Genomic DNA, 24,729 nt, shown 5'->3' on the forward strand with positions numbered 1-24,729 from the left:
ATTCCAAAATTTTATTTATTTTATTACTTTAACTGTTACAAATTCCTAAATTATATATTTCTTTATTCCCTAAATATTTTCATTATTCTAATAACAGGAATAAAATATTGGAGAAACAATTATATTAAGCTAAAATGTAAGTAAAGATAACAAATGAGATACAGAGAAAATGTGCTTAGAGTAATGTACTATGGAGCCCCCAATGATAGAAATTTATGAATTCAAATATAAACAAAAATATCAATGCATTTATTATGTGTATTTTTCCTGCCATCTTTTTCTTTTCCATAAGATCTTCCTTGTGACTTTACTTTATCATAGAGACATAATTTACTTTAAATTGCTTCCTGATCTGATCAGTTTTACATATTGTCAAGTATCTCCTAAAGCCTGCTTTCTGATCCTTACACTAACTTGATCACAAACTTAAGATGACTTCTTACTGCCTCTAGCAAAATGTCCACATTCTTTGGCCTGAAATTCAAGGCTTTGAAAATATAATCGCCTATAATGCTGCTCTCAGCACCCATTTTTAGGTAATGCACCCTACACTTGGAAGTATTTCTAGATGCCTCATATAGTCCACACTCTTCTCTACATCAACCTTTTGTTCAGCTCTTTGCCTCAAGTTCCTTTCTTTTATCCCTCTAGAAAATTCTGCCAGTCTAAATACTATGTATTGTTTGAATTGTTTTAAGTAGCGACTTGTTTAGGTAACTTTCTTGGTTTCTGACAAATATGTGTAATCTCTTCTTCCAGAACTCCCATGATGTTTCACCAGAATGCTGTGTTGCTTTCAGTTGTGAACTTTGCATTATTTTGAACTATGCATGATTTATCTTCCTTATTGGGACTAAATTACTGTGGATATGTAGCACTTGAATAGTAGTAGTAATGTGTCTTGTACTTATTATAAATATGTATTATTTGTACATATTTGTCAAGCAAATAAATGATGGCCACAAGAGTAAGTTTTCACTAGAATTATAAGAAGTTGTCAGACAGTTGAAAGAAAAGTACCTGATAGTTTTGAGCATTATGAAAAGAATGTTGTGAGTTAAAAGGAAAGTAAAAGTTTGAGTTTTACTGGAAAATTACAAATAGGAAAAATAAATTAGACATCTTAGAAGAAGTCAGTCTTACACAGAGAGAATGAATAGCAGGTAGTGCTGCAGCTGAAACGGTTCTGGTTAATTCTGTGTATATCAACCCACTACTCCCAATAAAAAGTGATAGACCTTGAGGTAGAGATCGAGCTTGATTTGCAGCTTTTTATTTCAGGAAAGTATCCTAATGGCCTGAGCCAGAGTATTCAGCATTTCCTTCATTTCAGATATCCAAGCATCACATATAAATGCACTCAGTTTCACAGTTCTCTAGTACTTCCCAATTCCAGTAACAAGGAAGAGATATATAGATAATGAAGTGAGTCAATATAAATATCTTAGAGGAGGACACCATTAATATTTTGGGTCCACATAATTCTTTGTTGTGGAGGGACTGTCTTGTGCATTGTAGGATGTTTATCTAATGGGTAGAAGCTACCCATTAGATAGTATCCCCTCTCCTTATCTCCTGCACTGTAATAGCCAAAAATGTCTCCAGAAATTGTCAAATGGCCTCGGGGGGACAAAATTATTGCTAATGGAGAACCATTAACTATTCCAGAGTAAACTCTAAAGTGGCTTCACAGAAGTGAATTGTTGCATAATTTTCTGTGTATTAATGAAATTACCAAGAGATTTTTATAAGGGTGCTAAATAAAGTATTTTGTTCGAAAACCATGTAATATAGTTGCCATTAAGGCAAAGAATCACAACTCCTTCACCTGCAAAATACTTAAAAGTTGCTAAATTCCCCTTGACAGAAATTTGCTGTGGGGATATTTCAATGTTATTCATGAAGAAGAAGAATATGTAAATAAGAAAGATACATTGTAATATATAAGGTAATATACAAATTTATATTTCCCCAGTTTTATTCATATGTAATTGATATATAACATTGTAATAGTTTAAGGTATACAACATAACTATTCAACCTATGTATATATAGCTGAATGATTACCATAATGTTCAATTAATATCCATCACTGCACATAATTACAGATTTTTTCCTTGCAAGAAGAACTTTTAAGATCTACTCTCCAAACAACTTTTAAATATACACTACAGTATTGTTAACTATAGTCACTGTGTTGTACATTACATCCCCAGAACTTACTAATCTTGTCACTGGAAGTTTGTACCTGTTAATCACCTTCACTCAAAGAGTATTTTCATCTGTCAAAGAAAAAAAGACATGAGAGAGAGATGTGAGAGAGTTTTTAAAAAAGTTAGAGAGACAGAGACAGAAAGGTTATGCATAGAACTCAGTAACATTGTCAGATATGTTTTACAACTTGCAGATCATGTAGAGACAAAGCAAGTCTGGGGCCCTGTTCCAATTCAACCAGATGGAGGAAGAGTTGATTCTGAATACCAATAGAGCACGTATTACCATAAGCATCAATCCCTCTTGTACTCAAAAGAGAACAGAAAACACAGACTTGCTGAGGTGTGGTAGATCAGGAGAGATTCACACTGTCGAGGTTGATGTATGATTGTGTAACGGGAGTGAGTCATTTCTCTGAGCCTTAGTTTCCTATTCTGCACAGAAAGTTAACAACAGAACCTACCTTGTATGCGATATGAGACTTCAATCAGCCTATGCATGTAGAGCATTTCCAACAATTATTTACCAAGTATTTGATCAATGTTTAGGATAACTGGAAGATAACTGTGACAAATAAATTTGACTTTATAACACACTAGTGGTCCTGATTATGGGAAAGAAATTACCAAAAAACATTACTCATTCATTTATTCAACAAATATTTAAATAAAGTCTAGGAGTTATTCTAAGACTGAGGATAAACCAGTGAACAAAATAGAAATAATCTCTTCTGTAATGAGCTTACTTTCCTAAAAATATGCTAAGTCCTCAGTAGCACCATTTATGAAAACTAATACTTGAGCTTTAGGTGTTACAGTATGAAAGTTAAAATGTACAATGCTATAATGTTACAGTGTTACAATTACAGTGAAACAATGGCTAGAAATGGGTAATAGTACTGTGCCGTGTATATTTTGGGAACTATATAAATGTTTGTTAAATGAATCATTTGGGAGTCCTCATAGGAAATAACTTTTCTGGACAAGTAAAATCATAAAACTATCAAGATAACACTTCCCTTTTACTGAAAGATCTATATAATTCCATGGGCAATGCAAATTACTGATACTTTAAGTTAAAACCATCTTTGTTTACTGAATATATTATACAACATGAAATGATACAGTAAACTAATATTGGATGTTAGTTTATGATAGTTTCTCTTATTTAGCAATTTGGCCATCATACATAATAGGCTCGATATTACTTATATATAACCTGTTGCATTTCTTCGAGTACAGAGCAAGTGAGTTTTTTAATTGGTAAAATACTTGATTTAAAACTTCCTTTTATTCACCTACCTGCAAAGCCCTTAGTGATAAATAAGTGTTGTTGAACTACTGATACTAAATACTTTAAGAGCTGGGCTTTCAGTTTGTCTATTAGGTAGTCTAATAGTAGTTTCCTCACAGATCTTTGCTCTTTTCTAAAGTCTTTGTTAAAGATATAGAAAGTCAATTCCACTGGATCAGTATCTTTACTTTGATTCAAATCCTTAGTCATTTAAATAGAACAGGAGGTGTATTTACTTCCCAAGTTCATAAAGCTTTAAAAATTTGAACAATTATTTTAAAAAAACAACATTTTACCCGTATCTATCTCTTTATAGTAATTGTATTTTTTTAAGTAAATGAGTCCTAGAATTTGTCAGATAAGTAAAAGAAATAATACTTAAGAAGGTATGTTTTCTTTTCATATTTTATTAATTTTAAAGATGGATTCTGGAGAATAATATTTTTCCTACAAAAAACGTAGAGGAAAATTTTTTTTGCTTTTTTATTAGTAAGTACTAAAAAATTATTTAATTTATTTAATTTTTATTTTTTAATAAATGTTACGCATTTTAAAGGTTGCTTTTCCATTTACAGTTGTTACAGAATATTGGCTATACTCCCCAAGTTGTACAATACATCCTTGAAAAATTATTTGTGAATGAATGACCATGTTCCTATTTTTTATATGCTTCTGCAAAACTTCTTCATTTGCTTTCATTTTGAGAGAAATAGCAAGCAACTCATTCATTGATTCATCCAACATTTAAGGAACAATTATATCAAGCATTTTACTAGGATTTGACAACATAAAATCAAATAGGTTAAGATCTTGGATTCTAAATGCTCAAAATGTGGTTAATGAAACAGCCATGTTAAAAAAATTACATTTTATTAAGTGCAGCATTTTATAATAACAGTATATATCCTATATCATGAAATCATTTAAACCTAATCATTTACTTCTTCCTGTCATTCATGTGTGTATATATTAACAAATTGTATATTATAAATGTTACATATCATGTAATATTGTATTATATACATAAATTTATGATCAATAAATAGGGTGTTAGAGTTGAATTATTTGAAAACAGTTTAAAACAAATATGAAAATTATTAGTTTGCAAAAATAAAAATCTGAGTTTAACTTATAGGATAAAGCAAATCGAAATTAATTGTGGTAATGCTAATGCATTTTCACTAACCTACCTTTTTTTTACTGTTATTAATTGGTACAATACAATATATTATATGAGTAATTTTAAAGCAGAATATCATGCACATCCACAAAGTACTGAAGAAAAAGTGTCATTCTGTTTTGTGAAGAACTGGAGCAGGATGAAACGCAACTCATATCGCACCTAGACTAGAAAATAGAGAGATTATTTCCAAAGCAAGCATGGAATTACTATATAAGTAACCTCTGGTCAGAAAAATATTTCCAATCCTTTTGAAATAAAAAACTACAACCAAGAAGAAAATCTACACATAACTTAAATATAGACAGGAGCAAAAGAAAAAAGATAAACCAGAAAACTATTTCTATAATTCTTAATAGGTAACTTGGCAAAGGCATGCATTGAAAGATTTATATTATGCAATATTTACATTCTGATTCCTATTCATATCTGGGTTAGTGAAAAGATTAATAGCATAATAAATGCATAAATGTAAAGGTTATTTTAGAAAACTATTATCCTACCATCTACTCTCCATTGCATCACTTCTGAAAAATTCCCTGCTTATTCTGATATACATATCAGAATTATATATATATATATATATGAAATATAGAAAAATATGTTTACATGGGGCTTTCAATTAAAATAAATCTTTTGAAGAAATTCTGAAAATTGAAGATTCTTTAAATTAATTCAGTTTTTGAGATGACAGTTTTTATTTTGCCTTGTTTTTGGCTCACTGAGATATCTGAGTAAGAATAGGAGTTCCCCACTAATTTAAAGGTGTTATTTCTAGAATGTTATGGCCAATTCACTAACAGTGCTTGATTAACTTCCTTATGGATATAATAATGTGACTAACGAAAATATCATAGGAGTAGTAATGATAGAGATCTTTATCATTAAGTTAAAAACCTGTTAAAGCCCAAAGTATTTCCTGTTATTAAAAAAAATTCTTTGAGAAAGAGTCACACTTGGGATCATAATCACATATCTGTAGTATGTGATACAGAAAAAATGGAATTTTGTGTATATTGCTAACATGGCATGTTTAAAGAGTAATGCTGACCTTTCATGAAACTGTAAACTAGAATTTTGGCTAATTATTTAAATAAATCTCTTCACAATTGAATGCTTCCCCTTTCAGAAACATGTAAGGAGAGAAAAGTAGTTTATTTATCTAGTATATGAATTAAAAAAAAAAAACTGCCATTTATATAATCATGGAAGGTTGTTTTCTAATGTTATCTCATGCAGAAAATTTATACCAGAAAGAGAGTCATCAATGGCCATTAACTTAAACTAAATATGTGCTAAAAGTAAAGACTAATCAAAGATTTGTGACATGAATATTTAAGATTAATTTTCCATACACATGCAGGCCCCAACAAAATTTCAAGTAAGCATTTTTGAATATTTTAAAATTAGTGTATAGAATGATAAATTAAAAATTTAGTGCAATTATTTATTTAATAATTTATTCATTAAGTACAGATTTTATATAAAGCACTATGTGAGACACTGAGGATACAACAATGACTTTTTAAAAATTATACAAGAATGAAAAAGAGAACATATGGCAGAGGTATCTGACCAAATGTGAGGGTAGTGAATGATTGTCCTCAGCACATCATAAGAGTTAAGATTTAAAAGTTAAAAAAGAGAAGGACCCCCCCCCAAAAAAATGGAGCAGTTCAGGTAATTTGTACAAATGCAAGATGAAAAATATTCATTAAAGTACCTGAAAGAAAGTATAATTATCTGGAATTCAGTGAAGGAACTGAGTATTAGAAAGCAGGAGAGTAAATATGTGAGGTGATCACAGAGAACTTAAAGACTGTGCTGATGATTTTGCTTTTAATCCTAAGAGCAATGATTTACCATATAAAGTTTTAACTAGAATATTGGTGTCATCAGATTTATGTTTGAGAAGACGGTTTTGTTTCATTCTAGAAGAAAGATGTAGAGATGTAAAAAGTTGACACGTGGGAGGCCATTTGCTATTGTGGTAAACTAGATAAAAGAAGTGGTTGTGGAGTTGTGATAAATGAGTAGATTTCACAGTTGTTTAGAAGATAGGTCAACCAGACTTGGCAATTTTGATTGGTTATAGGAAAGAGAAGAGAACAGGAGGTATCTGGTGTAAGTAACTGGACGAAGGCTGGTGGTGTCTGTAGAACTGAAATTGCTGGAAAAACAACATGTTAGGAAAGGGCTGGAGACTTTGAGTTTATTTTGGATGTATGAATGTGCCATGTCTTTTCAACATCCAAGTGGGCATGTCAGATAGGTGCTGCATATACGTAAGTGTAGCTTCTGGTAAAGAACTGCTCTAATATATAAATGTGGAAGTCATTAATGAGTAGATAGAAACTGAAGAGATGGGAGTGGCTGAAAGGACCTAGAGAGAATTATGTGAGAACAGATTGTTGATAATCTCAATATTTAAAGGTTAAGTACAAGAAGATAGCCCAAGAGAATATGAGAAAGAGTAGCCAGAAATGTAGGAGTTAAATCAGATATACGTGTGTCTGTGGAGGGGGTGGGGAGTGAAGGGGGATGAATATTAAAAAATGTGTGTGTAAGATAATTCTTAGAAATAGAGACTAATCAACATTGTGAGTAATTTTGAAACAAAAACCATAAAAGAGTATTGTATTCTATGACTTGATTTTGGTAACTGAGGTTATTTGGTGATCTTCCTGAAAGTTCCATAGAAATGCATGCTAAACTTGTTATCTGCTTTGGCATTTGCTTATAATTCAGATCCTTTATTTTGGATCTAATGGGAATGCTGAACCATGCTTCTGGGACCATTTGTTATACAAATTCTCTAATACACTACTTAAACTAAGCAGGCCGAACTAAGAGAAATGAGACTATATCCTGTCTTCCTCTCTTCTAACACCTGCCTGCTCCTGTGTATTTTAACTCACTGAGGCAGATGCTGGGGTGACTGGCCCTTTTGGCACACACCATTCCTGTGCACTGAGTAGACGGGGGCCCAGGGAAGTAACACCCGCACCCCCACCCTCAGCAATCCTCAACCAAACACAGATGAGCACTGGTCAATATTCCCTCAATACTCCTCTCCCTCACCCATCAATTAAGAGAACCCTGAGGCGTTCCCTACATTGTCTTCAGAGTTTCACAGCAGGACTGACTCCCAGTTGCCCCTGGTGTAATCTGCTCAATAATACACTCTTTTTTTTTAAAATTTTTTTAATTGAAGTATATTCAGTTTACAATGATTTGTCAATTTCTGTGTACAGCATAATGTTTCAGTCATACATGTACATACATATATTCGTTTTCATATTCTTTTTCATTATAGGTGACTACATGATATTGAACAGAAAAAAAGTGCTGTTTATCTATTTTATATATAGTAGTCAGTATCTGCAAATCTCAAACTTCCAATTTATCCCTTTCCACCCTCTTCCCCCTTGGTGACCATGTTTATTTACTATGTCTGTGAGTCTGTTTCTGAGTCTCTTATCAATAATACACTCTTTATTTACTTCCTTCCCTTCCTATCTCACTTCCCAGTGCTCCCTGAGGTCACCCCCTGTAAAAGAAATTTCTCAGGGATTGTTTGTAAGGGTTCGACATTTGTCAGGGTTCTACAGAGAAACCGGATCAACAGGATTTTTACAAAGGTGCAAATTCCAAGATCTGCAAATTGAGTCAGCAAGCTAGGGACCCAGAAGAGCTGACTTAGTTCCAGTCTGAGTCCAAAGGCCAGAGAAACCAGAAGAGATGGGCCTGTAGTTCCATCCTGAAAGCCAGTAGTCTCAAAACCCAGTCTGAGTCTGACATATCAGCTCAAATGCCATCGGACAGGAGGAATTTGTGGGAAGGTCTGCCTTTTTGTTCTATTCTGGGCTTCAGTTTATCAGATAAGCCCCACCTATCTTAGGAGAGAAATCTGCTGCTCAGTCTACTGATTTAAATGTTAATCTTGTCCCAACACACTCTCACTAAAATATCCAGAATAATGAATGAATGGCCAAAGATCTGGGCACCCCATGGTGTAGCCAAGTGACATGTAAAATTACACATCAAATTATCCCAAAATCACACTATTTTGATCTTTCTTCTCCCACCATTTTCTCTGGAATTGAAGCTTTATTTTGTATGTCAAGATGAAATTAAAAGTTGCTATTTGTATATGTGGTCAGAGTTTAAAAGATGATAGTCCTCATTTTCCCAGGATCATTCTGATTCATTCTTGTTACCCTGTATATTAAATTACTATTCCCTCTTCACTTTTAAAAATGTTCTGCTTGGAAGACAAAATTTTATGATCATCATACTAATAGATTCTGTAAATGTGATGATGATAATAGAAAAATTAGTGAAGTATATTTCAATCTTTTATTAAATGATCTTTTTCTACTGGTTAAAAATTATGATGAATATGTGTCATATTTCTTCAAATTAATTTTTTTCCTGGGTTTTATATTTCAGACTAGTTATTTTCCGTGATGTACATGAAATACCTATTTGTAAACCAAATATTATTGTTGATTATTTTTTTTTTAAGGATTGAGAAAGAATTTCTTTTTTTAAAGGATTGAGAAAGAATACATTTGGAAAGTATAAGTAATTTGTAAGTATAATGTAAGGTCTTCACAAGATCGGAGTTTATTGTTCTATAGATGACAAATCTGAGTAATATTTTTCTGAAATAAGATAACTAACCTGAAAATGACACAGTTGGTGGATATTTATTTAATTAGTTTCTAAGTCAGAAAGTGAGTATAACCTCAGGGTAGTTTAGTTCTTCTGTCACGACAGAGGGGAGAGTGAGAATAATCGTGACTGTCTGGAGCATTCAGAGCCTGGTTTGCTTATGGTTGAGAATATGAAGATCAGCGGAGATACTTTCCTATTGACTATGGAGCATGCACTAGCAAAGTCTCATAAAGGAAAGAGCGTATCTTTTCTTTTATTTTTCATTTTTCTATGAAATATGTATCTCCTGTTGATTAAAGAATATTACATGGCATAAAAGTTAGGAATATAAATGTCAAAGTGTTTTTGCATCCTCTTCCACCAAGGATGACTTTATTGTTAAATAAAAATAACTTTATAACAATTATGTTGTAGCATATGGAACAAAATATTAACTTTTCATAATACACTAAATAGCTATTTCAGATGATTTGCTAACTGTACTTTAGGGCAAACAGCATGTGCTAAGTGCTGCATTACTGCATTTTCAGAAAGATTCTGCATAATGCTTGTGAGGCATTAGTTGATCTTGAGTTCTTTGTTGGTTCCTTATTGTGAGTCCCTTGTATTCTTGCAACAATGAAAGTGTTGTTATTCAAATGCACATAAATGCATTCAGTCTATAATAATAGTATTCATAGCCATCTATAAATAGTTGAAGAAACAATTGTATGAAATGGTTGATATTTATCTGAACCACTTTTTGCAATTTCACTTTTAAATTCAGATTTCAGAAGTAATACATCAGTGGCACTCGTAAAATATTCAGATACTGTTGTTAGTTTTTCCTGGACAGGATAGTAGGTTCTTAAAATTGCATACCCTGTTTTTCACCCAATCTAAGATATCCCTTCTAAATATACACAATTAGGCTGAACATACACCAGGATGTACAATTATTAAATATGTAGTTTTATATGTGTTTAATGACTTTACTTAATATTTCTTTTTATTTTTTTCTAGATACACCATCAGTAAAGATTATACCATCTACTCCTTTTCCACAAGAAGGACAACCTTTAATTTTGACTTGTGAATCCAAAGGAAAACCACTGTAAGTAATTTAATGAGCAATAAAGTTTTTCACTGTTTCTTCTATCCTGCTTTGACTGCAGACTTTAACTGCAGAAATCCAGTGTTTCTGTCTTTTCTTGGTGGGCAAAGTGATCTCAGAACAGAAAACCCCCTGAACCATGTCTTCATTAAGTGTCTGTTGAAGATTGGTCTTTTACTTTGACATCTAGTGAAGTTTCTGGGAAGGTTTCCAGCTGTGATTTTTGTTTTCTTTTTTTTTTCCCCACTAAGATGTTTCAACCTGAAAGGAGCATGGGCTTAATCAGTCACTGTTTACATCATCAGATTGATAGAAGTTACACTTTGCTGAACCTAGTTCTCTCATGAAAAACTTTGAACATATTGAATACTCAAAATATGCCCAAGTTTTAAAGTTGCATGGGAAATCATTTTCATAAGGGAAAGCAAATCTACATTTCTTATGTAGCCCCATGAGACATAATTTGGGAATGTGATATGGTTGGAAGTAATGTGAATGAAAAGGGTCAGAAGCTCAACATTTTTAATTATAAAGTGATTTCATTGTTATATCACTTCAACTCTAAAATTTCACTTTTTGACCATGTTCATGAACAGCTAACTAGTAGAAAATCTGTATTTAATACAAAATTCAAGTATAGAAAAAATAAGCATTATTTAAAGACTGAAAGTGATTTGATCCTTCTGTAGTAACACTCTACTTGGAAATGAAAGTCATTTATTTGATCTTTTTGGAAGCTTCCAATTGATTTGCATTTCCATTTAAATTTTAATAGGAGGAATTGAATTGTTCTTTATACATGTTGGGGGAGAATAGGTTCTTGCCTCGTGCAGGAAAAAGTCAAGAGCAAGGCATGGTAAAGTGAAAGCAAGTTTATTTAGAGAGATACACACCCCGTGGACAAAGTGCAGTCTGTCTCTCTCAGAAGGGAAAATGGCTTAGGAGATAACACTCCTTAGGCAGAGTTTGGGCCATCTTGGAAAGGTGAGAGGGAGAGAAGCTGAGAGGTGTGGGGTGTTTAGTTTAAAGTAAAAGTAGATGCACACAGCATAGAGTGCAGGCTGTCTCAGAAGGCAAGAGAGAGAGCGACAGCAAGAGTGACCACGTGGTGCAGAACTGTTAGGTTTTATGGGCTGGGCAATTTCATATGCTAAGGAGTAGGAGGATTATTCCACCTACTTTGGGGAAGGGGCGAGGATTTCCAGGAAATGCACCCCTGTGCCCACATTTTGACCTTTTATGGTCAGCCCAGGAACTGTCATGGTGCCTATGGGTGTGCCATGAGTCTCCAGGTCTACTGGAAGTCTAATCTTCCACCATCTTGGTTCTGATCAGTTTGTCCTGTCCTCAATGGCTGTGTCGTTCCTTCAATGGTTGTGTCCTGCCCCCTTTCCTCCTGCTTCATATGTAAATGTATGTGATAGCTTTTCTGCCAATCAAATTTAATAACTAAAAATTTATTTCTCATAACATTTGTTATTTAAGTATAGATTTTATATTATCACATGAGGAATTTATCTAAAATAATTTTAAGACAGAAGCCTGAAATTTCAACTTCCTCAGTTGTATTGTATTATACTATTTAACGCACTAAGTGAACTCACAATTTCTTTATCACCAGTATTGATATTTTGTTTTTTTTTTAACTTTTTAACTTTTTTTATTGAGTAATAGTCATTTTACAATGTTATGTCAAATTCTAGTGTAGAGCACAATTTCTCAGTTATACATGAACATACGTATATTCATTGTCATATTTTTTTTCTGCTATGAGCTACCACAAGATCTTGTTTATATTTCCTTGTGCTATACAATATAATCTTGTTTATCTATTCTGCATTTTAAAATCCCAGTCTGTCCCTTCTCACCCCCCGCTTCCTTGGCAACCACAAGTTTGTCTTCTATGTCTATGAGTCTGTTTCTGTTTTGTTTTGTTTTGTTTTTAGATTCCTCATATGAGCGATCACATATAGTATTTTTCTTTCTCTTTCTGGCTTACTTCACTTAGAATGACATTCTACAGGAACATCCATGTTCCTGCAAATGGCGTTAAGTTGTCGGTTTTTATGGCTGAATAGTATTCCATTGTATAAATATACCACCTCTTCTTTGCTCAGTCATCTGTTGATGGACATTTAAGCTGTTTCCATGTCTTGGCTATTGTAAATAGTGCTGCTATGAACATTGGGGTGCAGGTGTCATTTTGAAGTAGGGTTCCTTCTGGATATATCCCCAGGAGTGGGATTCCTGGGTCATATGGTAAGTCTATTCCTAGTCTTTTGAGGAATCTCCATACTGTTTTCCACAATGGCTTTCCTTGCTTCCTCTCCCACTCTTAATGATTTAAATGTATTCTTTTACAATTTTGTGTTTATTCTTTTTGTAATTCATGGTAGTTATCACCTTTCCAGTTATGAGTTTCTCATTTTTGTAGCATCTTGCTTCTTTTCTATTTAGAGTAGACCTGTCAATATTTCTTTTAGCATGGGTTTAGTGTTGCTAAACTGTTTCAGTTTTTGCTTGTCTGTGAAGTTCTTTATCTCTCCTTCTATTCTAAAGGATAGCCTTGCTGGGTAGAGTATCCTAGGCTGCATCTTTTTTTCATTCAGGACTTTGAATATATCTTGCCACTCCCTTCTGGCCTGTAGTGTTTGTGTAGAGAAATCAGCTGAGAGCCTTATGGGGGTTCCCTTGTAACTCACTCTTTGCTTTTCTCTTGCTGCCTTTAGAATCATTTCTTTATCCCTGACTCTGGCCATCTTGATTATGATATGTCTTGGTGTGAGTCTGTTTGGGTCCTTCCTGTTTGGGACCCTCTGAGCCTCCTGTTCTTGGATATTTGATTCCTTTAGGTTTGGAACGTTTTCAGTCATGATATCTTCAAATACCTCTTCAATCCCCTTTGTTCTTTCTTCCCCTTCTGGAACCCCTATTATGCGTAGATTGGCACGCTTTATATTATCCCATAGGTCCCTTATATTGTTTTCATTGTTTTTTATTTGTTTTTCTCTCAGCTGTTCTGATTGGGTGCTTTCTGTTGTCCTGTCTTCTAGGTCACTTATTCGTTCCTGTGCATTATCTAGCCTGCTTTGTACAGCCTTTAGGTCAGCTCTCATCTCAGCAAATGAGTTTATTAATCCTACTTGGTTCTTCTTTATAGCTTCTATTTAATTTTTGACATATTTTATATCTCTAAACACTATTTCTTTTAGTTCCTTCAGTACTTTGATCACTCCTTTTTTGAAATCTTGATCTAGTAGGCCATCGATGTCTATTTCCTTGATCGTGCTTTCAGGGGATTTCTCTTGATCTTTAAATTGGGAGTGGTTCCTCTGCTTCTTCATATTGCTCATTATCTCTTTGGGACTGTGGCTTAAGGAGTATCAGTTATCTTGTTCTCTTGGAGACGCTGTGCTCTTAATGATTTTATCGAGAGGTCTTTGTGTCTTCGCCCTGTTTCATGAACTCAGCTTGCTGTTTCCAGAGGCCCTTAGTTGGCACCCTCGTCTGTGCTGCTCCCAGTGGCTGTGGGCTAGCAGATCACGCCCCCTCCCAACACTGGGTCTGGTGCTGATCTCTTATCCGGTGGGTGGGCGGGTCACTCCCCTTCCCGATGCTGCAGTCAGATGCTGCACTCGGGGAGGCAGGTGAGCAGATCGCACCCCCTCTCAGCACTGTGGTCAGGTGCTGCATTCCTGCCAGGAAAGCAGGTTGCCACCTGCCCTTTCCCCGCACCTGTCACTCCGCTGCTCTGTGCAGCTGCCCGCTCTGGCTCTGGTCGGTGTTCTGAAGGCGGGCTCAAGGAAGATCGCGGAATGGCTCCGCCTCTGCTCCATGCCAAATCTCAGCTCCTTATTTGTCTTGGAAGCGCAAGTTCTCTGAGGTGCCAGGGCAGAAAGACCCTATCTGCCTCCAGCTGTAAACAAGTCTCGGTCCTGCCTAGGAGGTTTCGGAGTCCCCAGGTGCGGATTCAGGTCTTGGCCCCACCCCCGCCGGGGCGCTGCGCACAAGAGAGTATGACGGCTGTGGCTGAGCCCCGCTTCTCTTCTCGCGAGAAGCCCTAGTAATGGGCGCACAAGTCTGAGGAGACAAAGGCTGTGGCGCCCCTCCACCCAGTGCACACAAGCCCTGTTGCTTTGCTTTTTTCACAATTTATGGGGGACCGAGATTGTTCTGCTCCATATCCCCTCCCAGCCAAGGCATGCAGTCCCCTGCAGTCCCCCAGGGCTGCCTCAGTGCAGCTGCCCCAGTCCTCCGCCTGGCTCAGGTGGCCTGTCCCGGCCCCAGCTGCCGGCTCGCATCTCGGGCTGGATGTCGCAGGGACCCTTTGTTCCCGTTTAACTCAGTTCTTTAGGACAGGGGGTGCTCAGGGCAGATCTGAGCCTCAGAGGCTCCCTCTCTGTCCCAGTGGCCTCCGTTGGAGAGGGGAGACCCAGCAAACGAGCACCAGTCCTTCTTTGCCGCTCCCTCCCCGCGGGACCGGTCCTACACTGTTTTGCTTTTTCTTCTTTTTCCCTTTTTTCCTACCAGATTTTTGGTGTCTTTGTCTTTCGAAGAGTGCGATGTTCTGTGTGAGTTCAGCAGGTGCTCTGGTTGGCTAAGTGGGTCCGTAGATGTGAGTTTTGGTGTATTTGTGGGAGAGGGTGAGCTACAAGCGTCCTTCTACTCTGCCGTCTTACTTCTCTCTCCAGTATTGATATTTTAAAACTGTTCTCTCTTCTAGTAATTATTTTCTAGAGAATAAAAATATACTGATTTAAAGAGAATTTTATAAATTAATCTATTTTCTATCTTTTAACAAACTTTTAAGGCATTTTCAGACCTTGAAAGGAGCACATTTTTTCATAGTAGCTTTACTACATTCATCCTGTGCAGTTCACTTTGGTAGTTCTTACCCTCTGATAAGCTTAAATTGCTTATAGAAAACATTTTTCAACGGCAGTTCGCTATCTAAATGTGGCAGTGCATTTCAGTATTATAGCTTCAAGAAGTGCTTTTGGCTGTAAGTTCAATACTTGGACTAAGAAAGAAGTGTAATAGACTCTTGGCAGCGTTTGACGTACTTAAGTCCTAATTTCTTACTCCCGGTTCTGTGTATCTAATACCAGAACTTTTTCCTCACCTTCCCTTCCATTTCAACTTTTATTCCTTTTGCTTATTATTTTCCAACTCTGTTCCTCCTTTCTCTCTCTCTTTTCTTTCTGTCTTTCTTTTTTTTTTTTTTTTTTTTTTTTTTTTTTCTTTTTTGCTTCTGTTTCTCCTTATAACCCCAGAAGTCAGCATTTGGGGATGTAATAAAGGAAGATGATCAGGATCAGGGCATGGCAAATCAGTTTTTACTTTTACCCTTTCTCCATAGTTCTGCCCCAAAGTACATATGTGTACATTCAGAATATATGTACAACTTATGCAATGAAATGAGGTGAAGATGGAAAATATATAGAATGCTTGGGAGTAAATAGATCCCTGCTCAAATAGAGCCCAATTACCTGTCAGTGGTCTACTCTTTGGTTCCATATCCACTCCCAACAACAGAAACAGAATTTTATTCACATAAATGCTTGGAGTCTGATCTGTGTAATTAGTTTATTAAGTAGTCTGTTTCTCTCAGCTCAGATATGGCTGAATAGCTGTGCCTTATTGTGGGTCTCTGTTTCAGTTACCTAGAAACAAACTCAGTGTGCAATACTCCTCTGCACTGCAGATAAATGTAAAGCCCAATGATCTCTCATTTATTTATTTAAGAATTAAAAGTTTAAGAAATAGAAAATGTCACCTTTCTCGGAAGGACCCTAATTAGTATCACTTTGCTATAGGTAGTGGAAATAAAAAGGCTCCTTATTTTACAAAAAGGAAAACTAAAGCTCAGTGTTAACCAGTGTTCCTTATTTATCCATATTTTAAATGGATGAGTCAGACTTTAAACTTAGTTCAGTCAATGCCCAAAGCTTACATTCCTTCACCGATTTTCTGCTGCTTCAGTTGCTGAATCCATATTGTCAATTATGTTAGCCAAAGTCACTTTTGAAAAACTAGGATGGGCTCTCTGATAACGTGCAGCACTGAACTGCAGTCCCTGGATGCTAGAAGTTGGAGAACTGGCTCCTCCCAGGACACTTTACTGCTGCCATTCTCTCGTTTCATGCTTTCTTCTATTTGTATGCCATTTCTGGAAATTTGCAAAATTCCTAACAAACTGACCATTTCTAGCATGAATATACAGCCATATTAAAACCTCTAATTAGTTTAGTATCTTCCAGCAATTAACTTCTAAGCTCCATAAGGGTTAAAATATTTATTACGTTTTATCTTATCATTATGGATCCTAATTTTATGTTCTCTATGCTGTGGTCCACAACTAAATCTACATTAACATTCTCTTGTATTGTATTCTTATTCCCAACTTTCTGTTTTACCATTTTCTTTCCTAAGGTCATTGGCATTAAAGGTATAGCCAACTGCTTTGATTCCTTTTTGCCTTTAGACCACTGCTTCTCTTAAGTCCTTCCTAATTATCTTAAAATACACTCATCTGCATTTTCAAAGTAACTGTCATTTCCAATAAATGAAGGCAGTATCCTCTTTAAAGACAGTCTTATTTCTAGCCTCTCTTTAGTTTTTGTTCTATCTCTAATAGTGCCAGATGAGGCAGATAGGACAAAAACCAATAAACAAACAAGGGAAGACAAAATAAATGATTGGATTTTCCCAGAAGGAAATTTTGCTGATCATAAAGCAAACAAGTCTCACTAGAGCAAAGAGAACAGAAGGCCGATTGAAATGGATTAATCAGGAAGTTAGTAGCTGGTGGGGAAGCAAAGAAAATGGGAAGACCACCCACTTCAGAAAAAGAATCATTAAACCTGGAAAAGGGTGAGAAAGTTACATCACACAGAAGTTTTAAAATGAAAAATGGTAGAGAGGCTGCCCATATTTTAAGATAGGATCAAAAAAGCCTGTAAACAGGGGGCTAAAAATGAAGTATGTGATATCATATGTACCCAGTGGGGTAGGTCCGAATTTCCTATTTTACTCCGGTAATCACTGTCAGAGTTCTGCCCCATTACTTTGCATCTATTACACCTGATTCCCCATTTTGTCATTTTTAGAATCCCTGAGAAGCAATGCTGTGGCTTAGCTTCTAATTGGCTCCTGAAACACCTAATTTCTATTATCTTTACCATTTACCTGAGCCACCTTGAATGAGCAGGTGAGACTCAGAAATGAATAATGGATATGTGATTTCTTTACATCCTGTAGCTGACTTAAATCCATGACTAAGTTGATATTGTTTCCTAAAAATATTTGACGAACGTATGATATCTTGAAGAATGAGCTATTCATGAATGATGGTGCGTTAATAGTAGCCAAGAATACCACCACTATCTTTTGTATAAATCACAGAACTGTGGAGTAGCTCAGCTTGTGCTGAGACTCATTCCCTAGCCTGGCCTCCTGTATGCTAATATTGTTTTCCTTGTTCTAAATGCGAGGGCCCTAGTGACTGTTTATGAACAATCATGCCTTATTTGCCTGCTTTGGACTGAAGCCTTTTGCTGTTTTCCTGTGGAACAGCTGCATAACTTGGGCCAGGACCAAATTGTTCCACTTGACATTGCTATAGAGGCATTCTATTCTTTCCTTAAAAGAGAGATTACTGTACATGTCTGTCTTTTGTTTTAATTTTAGTTTAAAGTGAGGACTGAGCTAATGCCAACCACTTTCCTTTCAAGTCCCCAGAGTTTTTGCAACCATCGTCTTTCTTTGGCTGAATTCCCAGGCAGCTTTCAGGCAGCAGCATTCTCCATTTATAGAAGTAGAGGGGGGGAAATAGCTGTTATATTACATTAAAGTTATGACCTTAAAAGGTGTGGGGTTGCCCCTCACATGCTGCAGCTAAAGAATCATCATTCATTTTAATCAAATGTTTAACACTTTGTAAATTTACTTCAGAAAAATAAAGGGATATTTTCAGTCATGTGTATTTATTATTTATTCTATAACAGAAAATAACTGTAGGTATTGATAAATTTTTCACTGTATCCAGCATGATGTTTATGTTGTACTTACTGTTTTACCTTCTGGTAACCACAGTGTTTCTTATGTTTTTGGCATAAATCTAGTATATGTAATTGCATAGCACATAACATTGCTATTATGTACAAGAAGAAAGATTTTCATCTTTAGGAAGACAGATCACATATCGTATAACAACTAGTGAGATATTTTAGAGGAACACTTATGCATCCATTTTCAAAATGATCAAGACTTTAAGAAGAAATTTGATAAGAACACACTGATGCATTTTCCTTTTTGCATAATAGAGCTTTTAAAACGAGATGCAAATTAAGGCAAAACAATTTTATTTGACGTCCCTGTTCTCAGCCTAGTGTGCATCTTTTTTACAAATCACAGGTTATTTACTAATTGTCATATAATCTAGTCACAGTCAGAAGTGACAAAACAAACGAGTTAAAGAAGGCAAGTTATCCAGGGTGAAATGTATTAGCCCCAAACAAAACAAAGTATAAATTTGTCAACCAAAGAACCATGCAAGAGGCTGTAAATAATAAAATAGTTTCTTTGGGGTCTTAAGAACTGCAATTCAGGAGAACACATGTTCCGATTAAACCAAAGGAATGCTCAGGGGAAAAGAAAGAGTCAGGGGCTTAAAAAGGCAAAAGGCATGAGACTGTTAAAAGTTGCCTGATGAGAATTGTGATTGACTCTGATGTGAGTCAGAAAATATTTGTCCTTAAGGAATCATGTATTATTTTAGGGTAGTCCAATAAGTAGATAGGCTGCCTCAAGTTATTTTAGGGTTAAGGGTCCAGTAAGTATCTTGAGTTTCTGGCAGATGACTTGGAAGCCTTCATTAGAACAGTGAGATCAGGAGGTCAGACTCCATCGGGCTGAGATGTGCAGAAGTCACACTTCCTTAATGCTCTCCTGGCTCCATTTTAGAGAGTTCTTTCAACAACACGGACTCCATTTTGATTTTCCTTTCACAAACTTTGGGAAAAGAGTATGAGTTACAATGATAATAATTTTATATGATTTGACCTAATGCCTAGTAGATGTTAATTATACAATACCTATCTCTCTCCTGCCATCTATGCTATAGAAAGCCATCTAATTAATCTTCAAGGTCTTTGTTTATGTTCAGATATAATACCTAAGCTGTCCTGCTCTAGGGCAGAAAAAACTGACACAGTAGAAAGGGAAATACAGTAGTAGGTTTGAAGAATAAATCTGTGCGTATCTGTTGGCCTAAGTGGTCTTGAGCAAATCGCTTAACCACACCAAAAAATTTTTTTTGATTAATAAGCTTTATATTTTTTAACAGTTTTAGGTTCACAGTGAAATTGAGTGGAAAGTGCAGACAGTTCCCATATACCCCCCATCCCGACTGATGTACAACCTCCCTCACTATCAACAGACCACACGACAGCGGTACATTTATTACAAACCTTAAATCTGCAGGGACTAATCATTTTCACCCCAAAGTCTGTAGTTCACCAATGTCACCAAGTATTTTTCTATTTTATGAAATAAAGAAACAAAAATCTAGTAAACAAATCATTTTAAATATTAATGAAAATAGATACGAAATTTATGCCTTCAAGTAATTTCATAATAAATAATAGTCATGAGGATGATAAAAAGCTATTATTCTATTAAACAATTACATATAGTGTATCTCACCAAGGTTTAAACTCAGAAGTCTTAATTATGTTTCTAATACTCATGCTGATATTGGGCTACCAGAATGACCCTGCAAACTGAATTATTATCTCAAATGTCCTCCAGGTCTCTGAAATTCAAGGTTCCAAGCAGAATAAACTCATCCTAGGACAATGATCTGTGACTTTCTAAAGAATGAACAGCAAAGGAATCCAGACTAAAGTCATGGCAAAACTGACAGAGCAACAAAGCTTTCTTAGTTGAGTTTAAATGATAATAATGAGCTGTAGGAAAGAGGAGCTGAGGCATGAACCCTCATCAGGGGTCAAATGTAAAACAACTAGAAATGGGAAAATCCTGAGCTGCTCCACAGTGTTCAGGTAGAAACTTATTTAGAACAATTGGAAAGAACCAAAAGGGGTAGAGAATGAGTCCTGGTTCCACGAATGTGGAGAAGGCTACACTGTAGAGTTCTGCTGGGATGAAAGAGACTAACTAGTTAGCTAGTTTCAACATAGACAGCCAAAGCAGGAGACCTGGAAGCTTTCAAGAAACCAAAACTAAGTGAATAGCATGGCTCATGTGTGGTTGAGAAACCAGGTCTGTAATGTAGAAGACCTTGTTCTGGTGCAGGTGTCCAAGTTCATTCATGCTTATTGTCTTATTTAAACCATACATCTACCCTGTTATAAAAGGTTTTCAAAGACTCTTATTATTGTTGTTTCGTAGATAAGGAAAATAAGTCCTGTGGAGATTATATGACCTCTTCTGTTCACGCAGTTGATAAATGGTAAAATTGGAATTAAAAGACACATTTTTAAAAATTTAACAATATTGATGGTTGTGTTTTCAAGTCTCTTATATTGTTTTTTCACAATAGCCCAGTAAAGTTGGCACAAATGAAAGAGTTCTTACAAACTTCTAGGAAAGCCTGTGTTTTAACCAAATCATTGTAAAAGATTACCAGTTATTAGTCAAACCTGTATTAGCAGATCTAAACATTATCTAAAGAGTCTTTAAATAGATCTGTAGTTTTTGCTTGGATATCATGATTGTATGCATAATAATTACTATGTTGTTAAATATAATATAATTTATAAATTTATAAATGAATATAAATATGTTTTTAAAAACCAGATTATATTATGTTCTTAATTTTTTGTATCTTTGAGAAAATTAAGACTGCAGATTAAAACTACACAGCAATATCAGTGCAAAGACCATATCAATGTAATGGTATATGATGCAGAGCCTTAGAGAGTAAATAGAATAAGCAGAAAATAAAAAATAATAAAAAAAAAAAAACACTCCTCAAAAATATATCTTTCTTGTTAAATACTGTGCTTAATATGTCACCAAAACAACTGGTGGAGTAAACATAATGAGGGACTTCTTATTGTGTAAAAACTCTCACAGAGGCAGTGGTTGGATGATAAAAGTGACAGAGCATTTAGATTGTTTATTCCCCCTTGTGTTCTGATATCTAGAGAGAGATAGTCTCCATTAATTACTTAAAAGTTTAAGACAATAGAGAGATAGTCTCCATTAATTACTTAAAAGTTTAAGACAATAGTCATTTTTTTCTAAAATGTTTTCAGAGGAATAATATTGGGAAATTATCTCCAAGTTTTCATCATTAAAAAATATATATATCCATGTGCTGTCCTTTCCGTGTGAGTTTCTTTTCTGAGGCACATATGGTCTTTGGCGTCCATCTCATGGCTTCAAAATTTAATCACACGTTGACTCTCTGGAAACACACAAGTGGTTGTCTTGGAAATGAGACTGAATATATTTGGTTTTGTTTTTGAAACAACAAGCTGACTCTCGGTAATCTCCACTGCTGTTACTTAGACTGGGCATCTGTGGTGTGTTGGGCACTCAGTCATTTTCAATTAAATGTTCTTGTGTCTTGTGAAAGTCCCACGAGAGCTTGCAGAACCATAATTATAGATCCATAGAGGAAATGTACTTCTTGAAGCAATTTTCTGGCAACAAAAACCAATTATTTTGAGGGATTAGGTAAATGTTCAGTGGGAAACTCTAACACTAAATTTTCTCAATATGTTTAAGACACCACTGTGAAATGATGCTGTCATATACTTGACTAGATTTTTAAGATGTGCACTTTTGGGCTCATGGTTTAAAAATTTATCTTTTTTTTATATATTAATTATGAGATTACATCTAAGTATTTTACTCCTTATTTGAAGATCTGTAAACATTGCATTTGTGTTTATGTAAAAACAGTCATCAAAGTGGGAATTAAGGAAAAGTATAGAAACAAAAATCACACTTAACTTTAAAAAAAGCTGAAATACTGTGCCTCATCCTTAATTTAAAAAAGTGTTAACCCATTGCTCAGCAAGTGCCATTCAATTAGGTGTTTTTTTCTCTTTGCATTTTTTTTTCCATGCAGTGTCATAATGTTAGAGCTAATATCTTTCTGGTGATCACCAGTCAACTTACTGAGATGTACATTGTTCTGTGCTGGTATATTTTGACTATCACTTTTGCATAATATATGAAGAAAACAAAATGTGGAAAACAAAATTAATTAAAAATTACTGTAGATATTTAGTATTATTTCAGTTAATGGTGATACCAAGAAAATTCCTAAGTGGAAAGCCATTTATTCATATTCTAAAGAAATTTTCTTGCATTATATGTGTTTTTACAATGCTTGGTGTGTATTGTTTCACTTTTCCAAATATAACCTCAATCATACAGTCACCCCTAAACTTTGAAGTCTGAAAAAAATTTGAACAGCAATGAACGAAGTTGTAGAAAATATGAACATTTACAGATGTCTTCAATTAGAATAGGGGGAATCTGTTAGTGATGGATGATGGTTTTAAAGCCCAGCCCTCAAATTCAGAATACCAAAAATATCTGGGAAGCTTAAAGGAAAGGAGAAAGAAAAGAGATAGACAAAATTTTTAAAGCAGGAGAAAAGAGCAGTAAATTTGAAAATTGTTGGTTTTATTAACATCAATTATGGTGAACCTGGGTTTTGGGGACATTCAGGTAAAGAACATGCTAAGTCCTGGTCACTTCAGTTCCTCTAAAACCATCACTGACTGCCCAGTAATGTATGTTCAAACTAGAGATCTTGGCTCCAAAAAAGCAGTTGAATGACTTGAAGTATGTTCTGGTTAATACTATAGAAAAATTTGATCCTTTGAGAAGGATTTCATCCAAATGATTAAAATCCTTGCAAACGTTTTAATCTTAAATTTCATTTATCTTCAGCATTTACTCACATGGAGCATTTAATTCCCCAGCTACCAGATAAATGATGTGCACTTACTTTTACTTTTCCAAGACCATTGGTTTTAATATTAGAAAAGAAACAAGTCATGGAGCAGAAGCGATTCTATAATGGTGACGCAGTGTTTAACCTAAGTATGAGACCTTATAAGGTTAATTAGCACAATTTTATAGTAGTGAAAGTAATGGATTGTAGAGTAACTTTTATATGGAAAATAGAACCCCATCATTGCAACGTGCCCTTGAACTGAATGGTTTTCAGGGATTAGGATGCTTGTAGATATATTTTATATGGTATCAAATTGTCCTTATAATGTATACAGATTGATAAAGTAGCAGATTCTGGGAAACTCAAACTCAAGTTCTTGATTTAAAAAACATGAGATGTTCCAAAATCTAGCTTAGTCAAAGGCAATTTCAAGGAGTTATTAAGTTTCAAATAAATTGAAAATAATATTTTCTTAAGAATTTTTTTAAACTATCATAGAGTCTTTAAGCTTAATGTACATTACACAGAGGGACTTACTATTGCTTGGATGAGGGAATGAATGTTTACTCAAGATTTCTTGATCTTTTAACCAGGAATTATTATTCTGTGTTCAAAGAAAAAAATGTTAACTATAGATAAGGCATGGGTAATTGTTTTGCTTTAGCACAGTCCTTGAGAGATTAGCTTAAGCATTTGTCACAGTCTTGAATATTTTTCCTTCAGTGCTAAAATCTGTCACTCCTTCAGGATCATAGCAATCTTATCTTTTCTGGGGATAATCTTTTATTTTTTGCACCACAAATTGGCTGGAATTATACAGTGTGTGGTATGAATGCTTTGTTTCTCAGAAGTGTTAAAATAATCATCAGTGAACGGTACCTTATCGCTAAAAAGTGGTCCAGGATTTCACAGCACTCTCAAAAATGCCATTATTTTCAAGTCGTCTAAAGAGCACTTACCTCTTGCATATAGGTTATTTTCTATTCTTTTCTACAAGCTTCTAAACTTGTAGGCAAGAAGAACCTTAAGAAATCAGAATCAAGTAGCCTATGCTCAGATTAATCAGAATAGAAGAAATCCATTTCTTGTTTTCTACTGAGGTTTTAAATCTAATGATGACGTTAACATTGATGTTATTGTCCCGTCTAAATCTCATTCTTAATGTAAAGAGACTCCTCCTACTTGACACTATACTAGTGTAATAGTTCATTTCAGGAATTTACATGAGTAGATAAATTTAGAGTCAGACCTTCCACTTGCAATTCAATAAGTAGGCTTGAATTTTCCACTTCAAAGTGACTTTATTACTGCATTGAACACCTTTGA

General features: G+C 34.9%; 1 protein-coding gene across 4 annotated transcripts in view; it reads left to right on the forward strand.

Moving 5' to 3' along the window:
- CADM2 (cell adhesion molecule 2) overlaps positions 1-24,729 on the forward strand; it is a 948,208-nt gene that overhangs the window by 832,756 nt on the left and 90,723 nt on the right. For all 4 annotated transcript variants that reach the window (XM_032477423.1, XM_032477416.1, XM_032477431.1 and 1 more), the window contains one exon: positions 10,370-10,460. In XM_032477423.1, coding sequence (XP_032333314.1) covers positions 10,370-10,460 — 91 coding nt within the window. The remainder of the gene's footprint in view (positions 1-10,369; positions 10,461-24,729) is intronic.

This window comes from Camelus ferus, chromosome 1 (assembly GCF_009834535.1).
Source record: "Camelus ferus isolate YT-003-E chromosome 1, BCGSAC_Cfer_1.0, whole genome shotgun sequence".
Taxonomy (NCBI): domain Eukaryota; kingdom Metazoa; phylum Chordata; class Mammalia; order Artiodactyla; family Camelidae; genus Camelus; species Camelus ferus.